This window comes from Myotis brandtii, unplaced genomic scaffold, assembly GCF_000412655.1.
Source record: "Myotis brandtii unplaced genomic scaffold, ASM41265v1 scaffold1733, whole genome shotgun sequence".
In the NCBI taxonomy this organism is placed as follows: domain Eukaryota; kingdom Metazoa; phylum Chordata; class Mammalia; order Chiroptera; family Vespertilionidae; genus Myotis; species Myotis brandtii.
Genome location: NW_005356400.1, coordinates 491761 through 498277, shown reverse-complemented (window position 1 = coordinate 498277; position 6517 = coordinate 491761). Strand labels below are relative to the sequence as shown.

Genomic DNA, 6517 nt, shown 5'->3' with positions numbered 1-6517 from the left:
GTTTCCTGGGCCTACAGCTCCTGGCCATACCTATTTTCCAATTTAAAAGTTATTTTTTAACTTGAAAAAGTTAATGAAAGTTTATTGTAAAAATTTACACAAAATGGTACAAAGAAAAATGAAAGACCGTCTACCTCGAATTCCACTCTGCAGAGATAAGGCCTGCGAACCTTCTAGGACAGCGATGGCGAACCTTCTGAGCTCGGCGTGTCAGCATTTTGAAAATCCCTAACTTAACTCTGGTGCCGTGTCACATATAGAAATTTTTTGATCTTTGCAACCATAGTAAAACAAAGACTTATATTTTTGATATTTATTTTATATATTTAAATGCCATTTAACAAAGAAAAACCAACCAAAAAAATGAGTTCTAGTGTCACCTTTGACACGCGTGTCATAGGTTCGCCATCACTGTCATAGCTCCTACTTCCATAGTCAAGTCTCCTTCTGCCTCCCTCTTATAAGGACCACCTGGATAACCCAGGATCATATTTCATCTCCCCCCGCCGGCCACACTGCTCCGCGCCACACACAGCGCTGCCCTGTGTTTGCTTTACCTGCCAACGTGCAACACGTTCCAGTGCCTCCCAGCGCCTCATTTATGTTTAGCGGTTGTCGTGTATGTTATCTGTAGGCGAGCCGCAGTTCGTTTAGCCACTGTTATATGTAATATTCACATATAGACACTTTTACGCACGTATTTTTCTTTTTTAAGTATATTTTTATTGATTTCAGAGAGGGAGGGAGAGGGAGAGAGAGATAGAAACATCAACGAAGAGAGGGAATCATGGATCGGCTGCCTCCTGCACACCCACCCTGGGGATGGAGCCCGAAACCCGGGCCTGTGCCCTGACCGGGAATCGAACCGTGACCTCCTGGTTCATCGGTCACACCAGCTGGGCCACATGTGTTTTTTATGACCTGAATTCCTCTAAGTGGAATTCCTGGTGTCGGAGAGCGCGCACATTTTAAGGCTCCTGCAGAACGGGGCGGCGGGGCGTCAGGGAGAACTGGCTGAAACCCCACGTGAACGTAGGAACTGAGTCTCCCTCCCTCACCGTGTCTTTCAGGCCCAGCACGTCCTGATTTCCCCGGAAGTAAGTACCCCAGGAGTGAGGGGAGCTGTGGAGGCCCTGTCCCTCCTGGGAGCTGGTCCGCGGGGGCGTGTCCCCCAGGGCCTGTCACCGCTCTCTCCGCAGGCGAGCTCGCGGTTTGGGAGCGGCCTGGTCACCGTGCGGTCCAAGGACAAGGTGGGGCCAGGGCTGGGCTCCGGCATGCTGTCCCCGGGCTGGGGTTTGGGGGTGGCCTCACTCAGACGGGATTGTGTTTTTACTTGGGAAAGAGAGGAACACCCCTCACCACACACACACACACCGTGAGAGAGCTCCCCGAGGACAGGTGGGGCTCACAGCTCTGTCCCTTCGGTGCCCGGGGAGCGCGGGGCTGAGGACAGGGAGCCGGAACCAGGGCGAGGCCCCACCTGAGCTGTTTCTGCTGCCTCTGGTGGGCTGGGACGGGCACGGGCGTGGGTGAGGGGCAGGCCCTCTGGGCCCCAGGCGGGCAAAGCAGCCGAGGTCCCGGCCCATGTCTCCCCAGAACCAGGTGGTTGTGGCCGCAGAAAGGAGCTCTCTGGGAGCCCGACTGGCCGGGGCGCTTCACGTCTACAGCCTGGGCTCAGACCGGAGCCCTGCCCGTGTGCCCGCCACCCCGCGGACACCGGGAGAACCTGCTGGAAGGAGGTGAGGCTCCTGGGAGTGGAGACACGCGCAGCCAGACCGTCTGGAAACGAAACAGCGTGTCCGACTGCGCCACAAGCTTGCGGCATCGCGGGCACCGGCCGCTCTCCTGCCTAAGTTAACCCCTCAGACAGCACGTGGTCACCGGCGCGCGGGAAACTAACACCCGCGGCCGACGGATTAAATGCTCACGGCGTGATTCTGAATGGAAATACCGTCTAGAGTTCTAGTCTCATTAACACACATCTGAACTTATAAGTTTAACTCAAAATTACCTTTATTTCAAGATCTCAGAACACATTCCCATATATTGGCAGTTGTTGGTTCACATGTTTTTTGCAATGTTTGTCTATGCGACAACTTTCTTCAGAGCTAAGGGGTGGGAACGCTGGGTGCCTAACAGACCAGCTCTGATGGGAAGAGTGGGGTGAACGCGGGCTCCCCCTATTAGACCTCCTCCACGGGGTCACGCAAGTAAACCCGAAACTGAACTGGGATTTAAACATGGCAGTTCCCTAAAGGAGGCTGCACAGCTCTGGGGGCACCTCAGCAGGACAGCCTCTCGGAGGCTCTGTGGGGCCGCGGTCTGTGCCGCAGGGGGAGGGGGTGGAGCTTCCTCAGAGGCCGGCCTCCCGACGGCGGTCCGCGGTCCTGGCACTGCGGGTCCTGGCACCGCGGGTCCTGGCATGGGTGCTTGGTGAGCGGTGCAGCTTGCTCACACCTCACACCTCACACCGCCGTGCATCTGGTGCTCTAGCACCTACTTCCAAAGAATCGTTTGCGCTCAGTCCATTTCAACTCAAAACTGAAAACCGCTGAGCGCTGTGCGTGTGGGCCCAGGCTGTCCCCGCTGGGAGATGTCGGTGTAAGGGGCCCCGCTGTCTCTGCGCTGGGCTGACACCCGGACCCTGCTCATCGCCCACCAGGAAGCCCCTTTACCAGCCGAGGTAGGTGCCCTATTTTCCCTTTTATCCGCGGGACACGACTCCCCAAAGCCACAAGCGCACACCAGAAGGCAACACCAATCGATTCTACGCCTGGTCAGTCAAACCGAGCTCTGCTCTCTGGGCGACCCACTCCCGTCACAGTTGAGGGGTTATGACCCGTTTTACAAGAACAGGACCAAACCTGGCACAGGGAGCCCTGACCACGAGGCCCGAGAGCCTCTGCCCACAGGGACTGCACGTGGCCCTGGTGACCGCAGGGCTTTCAGCCACGGCAGAGTGTGGAGCACGAAAAACTTCCCCTGTGTCCTTCACATCAGCCGGGGGATAGCAGTTTTAGTCCAATCGTCAAGCCCCGTACAGGGGCCCGAGCCGCCGCCTCCCACAGTGTCCTCCGGAGCCGGGGCCCAGAGCACGGGGTGCCTTTGTGACGCCCGCCCGCGCTGCCTGCAGGGCTGCTCTGGATGAGGGGCATGGTTAGGGCTAGGGCAAGGCTATGGTTAGGCTCAGGGCTAGGACCTCCTGCACACCCACCCTGGGGATGGAGCCCGAAACCCGGGCCTGTGCCCTGATGAGGGTTAGGGGTATGGTTAGGGCTAGGGCAAGTCTATGGTCAGGCTTAGGGCTGGGGTGAGGGTTAGGGGTATGGTTAGGGCTAGGGCAAGGCTATGGTCAGGCTTAGGGCTGGGGTGAGGTTTAGGGGAATGGTTAAGACACAAGGAGCTGGGCCGCTCAGCGGAGGAGCTCAGAGACGCCGGCACAGGGGTGCTGGTGGAGAAGAGGGTGAAGCTTGTGACTGTTTTGAGGGACACAGGAGGTGTCAGCTGAGCCCGCCCTGGGGATCTGGTCTCCCTGGTGGTGGCTTATGCTGGCCTCCAGAAGATCGGGGGCTGTGCCCTAGGAAGTGCGTTTTAAACACCCACCCAGGTAGGTGAGGAGCAGGTCCCGGGAATCGCTGAAAACATGGGGGCCTGGGAAGGCTGGAGCGGGTGGGGGAGGCTCGAGGTCGCCTCCCCCCGGGCACTGGCATGTGGGTGAATGTTGGCTCAGGCCAAGGGAAGGTGGGACCTAAGGGGTGAGGCGGACTCTCCCTAGAGCCCAGGGAGCCTCTGTCCTCGTGAGCCCGAGGCTGGGCTGTGGGGGGAGGGGGAGGAGACAGAGGTGCGTGGGTGGTTGCCTTAAGCTCTGGGCAGAGGGCTAGGGCACAAAACGAAGGTCAGGGTTAGGGTTAGGGTATAGTCGTCGAGGCCTGGGGCTAATGTTAGGGCTAGGGGACCCCTGCCTTGAACCTCCAGAAACAGGAAAGGTCGGGCGTCAAGGACGGCAGCTCTGAGGCGAACAGCCATCAGCCACTGCTCTGACCGGAGCTCTGGTTGAAAGCGAAGGGGAAGGCAGAGCTAGGCATCTCCCCTCCTGCAGCCTGGGGGTGCCCCACCCCCACCCCCACCAGGAACCAGCTAAGAGCCAGGAACTGAGGAAACTCTTTTCAGCTCTACTTCCAAAGGCATAGTTGCAGCCAAGCAAACAGAGCAGTTTGGGGTTGAAAGCTGAAATCTTAATGAACTGGAATCCACATAAAGCTGACGTGAGAGGATCGTGCCCCCGTTTTATTCACCGTCTATGAAGGGAGCGAATGGAAGAAACTAAGGCGCTGCCAGCGGCTCCCAGCACGGACTGCGGAGTGTAAGGCTGGCGGGCGCTGCCAGCGGCTCCCAGCACGGACTGCGGAGTGTAAGGCTGGCGTGCGCTGCCAGCGGCTCCCAGCACGGACTGCGGAGTGTAAGGCTGGCGTGCGCTGCCAGCGGCTCCCAGCACGGACTGCGGAGTGTAAGGCTGGCGTGCGCTGCCAGCGGCTCCCAGCACGGACTGCGGAGTGTAAGGCTGGCGTGCGCTGCCAGCGGCTCCCAGCACGGACTGCGGAGTGTAAGGCTGGCGTGCGCTGCCAGCGGCTCCCAGCACGGACTGCGGAGTGTAAGGCTGGCGTGCGCTGCCAGCGTCTCAGCACCGCGGCTGCTGGACACGCCTTTTCTCGATGCACATGAAGTCAGGTCCAGGCCGCAGCCGCGGTTCAGTCAGCCCCTGCCGGCCTCCGGCTGTAAGGGCAGCTCTGCAGGCTGCAGAGCAGAGTCCTGGCCTCTGACCAAGAAGCCCGTGGTCTCCTCAGAGCCCTGAAAGCGCGGTCACGTCGTCGGTCGCTCGCTCGCCGGGCCTTCCTCGGACGACAACGTAGCTCTGTGCTTGGCTCGGTCTCACCAGCGACTGCCGTGCGAGCCGCGCTCACCGGGGTGTGAGGACGCTCCTGCTGGACCCCAGCCCATCCGGCCTGAGGCTGGGCTTCATGTCCAGCCGTCCGTCTGCCCGCAGGGTCTTCCTAGGTAAGGAGGCCATCTGAGCAAAGCAGGCAAGTGGCGTGTTAGTGGTGTCCTTCTTACAAGGAAGGCCATCCCGTCACCGCTGAGGGGACCCGCCCATGGACCAGTGTGTCACGTGGGACGGGAGAAGGGGGCGGTAACCTCTCTTTTCCCGGTGACAGTGCTGGCTCCTGCGTTTCCGTTTTGTAATGAAGCCGCAGCAGGGCCACTGCCGTCTCCTGGGCTGTAACGCTTGTCCCCACGTCCCCCCCTCCCCCCAGCAAGCAGTTCTCCGTGTTCCGGGCGGCTCCTAAGTGCTTCACACGCATTATCTTACTCGGCTCCCCTAACCCCGCGAGGCAGGTGGTGCTGATGTGCCTGGCGGTGGGGAACCGAGTGGCTTTGAGGCATTAAATAACCGCTCAGGGTCAAGGAGTCTGCCTGACCCACACGGGCTGTGACCACTCGGCCTCTGGCTGGGACCCGCACTACGTACCATCGGAGGCACAGGAGCCTCTAGCTGCCGCCCGAGGAAGGACAGGAGCCGCCTCCAGATCAGGCCGCTGCCCATGAACATGATCCCGGTGATCAGCCAGAACACCCTGTGGTCCTGGAAGAGAGCAGCGTGCGTGTGGATCACGAAGGCCCTGGGGGAGGTTCGTCTGGTTTTGACCTTGAGGGCATCCAGGGCTACTGAACAGCTGGAGGCTGGAGTGGCCTCAGGTTCATGTCTCTTAACGACCACTTTTCAAGGTGAACAGGGGTCCCGATGGAGACCATGGGCAGCGCAGGCTGGCAGCCAGAGACACGGCCCGTTGGACTCGCCAGGACACAGAACCCGAGCCAGAGCGTGCTGAGCGCAGGGTCGGGTTCATGCCTAGGAGTCTGACAGGGATGAGCTGAGCTCGGCCAGCACCACACCACGTTCCTATGCCAGGCGCAGAGCAGAGGGACTGCAGGTCTCTGGGTTCAAATGCAACTGTGACTCTCTAGCTCTGCCCTGGGCAAGTCACTGACGTTTTCTGGGCCTCACTGTTCTCATCTGTGAAGTGGGAACAATCACGCCCACTTTCAGAGCTGTGACGGCTGAGCCACACGCTGTGCCGCTGGCCAGGGGCGCTGCCTGCCTCCCGCACGGCCAGCGTGACTCCGTCTGAGAAGCAGGAAGCCTGCTGTCTGTGCCATGGAGACAAGGTCTGGAGCCTGCCTGGCTGTGGACGGGCCAGAGGACACATTTCCTGTCCCGAGGGGAGTGGACAGTGAAGACTTTCTTTTTAAAGTCTATTTTAAAAACGGACCTTCAAAGCATGAAAAAACCACCCCTGGCTCACTGAAACAACACTCTCACCTCCTCAAGGGACGATTCCAAATTCATTCCAAAGGCAACTCCGATCAGGCCGAAGAGCGAGAGCGAGAAGGTGCCCATGGTCAGCTGCAGGTTCAGCCGCATCATGACGTTGCGGTGGCTGCGGGACAGCGTCGGTCA

General features: G+C 59.5%; 2 protein-coding genes and 1 long non-coding RNA gene across 4 annotated transcripts in view; 2 read left to right on the top strand and 1 right to left on the bottom strand.

Annotated features, from left to right (window-relative positions):
* Nucleotides 1-2061, top strand: part of GPLD1 (glycosylphosphatidylinositol specific phospholipase D1) — a 30779-nt gene extending 28718 nt beyond the window's left edge. Inside the window, 3 exon segments of the mRNA XM_014537141.1 lie at nt 1071-1097; nt 1200-1250; nt 1597-2061. Coding sequence (XP_014392627.1) covers nt 1071-1097; nt 1200-1250; nt 1597-1743 — 225 coding nt within the window. The 3' untranslated portion in view covers nt 1744-2061.
* A 2200-nt stretch (nt 2062-4261) lies between these two features.
* Nucleotides 4262-6517, bottom strand: part of MRS2 (MRS2 magnesium transporter) — a 7175-nt gene continuing 4919 nt past the window's right edge. The window contains exons 8-10 of one of the 2 annotated variants that reach the window (XM_005863143.2): nt 6380-6497; nt 5528-5641; nt 4262-5068 (exon numbers count right to left, since the gene is read on the bottom strand). In XM_005863143.2, the coding sequence (XP_005863205.1) occupies nt 4958-5068; nt 5528-5641; nt 6380-6497 (343 nt within the window). In that variant the 3' untranslated portion in view covers nt 4262-4957. The remainder of the gene's footprint in view (nt 5069-5527; nt 5642-6379; nt 6498-6517) is intronic. The other variant, XM_014537124.1, reaches the window with a different exon arrangement.
* Nucleotides 4607-6517, top strand: part of LOC106725574 — an 11870-nt gene continuing 9959 nt past the window's right edge. Inside the window, exon 1 of the long non-coding RNA XR_001361457.1 lies at nt 4607-4675. This is a non-coding gene — a long non-coding RNA (uncharacterized LOC106725574). The remainder of the gene's footprint in view (nt 4676-6517) is intronic.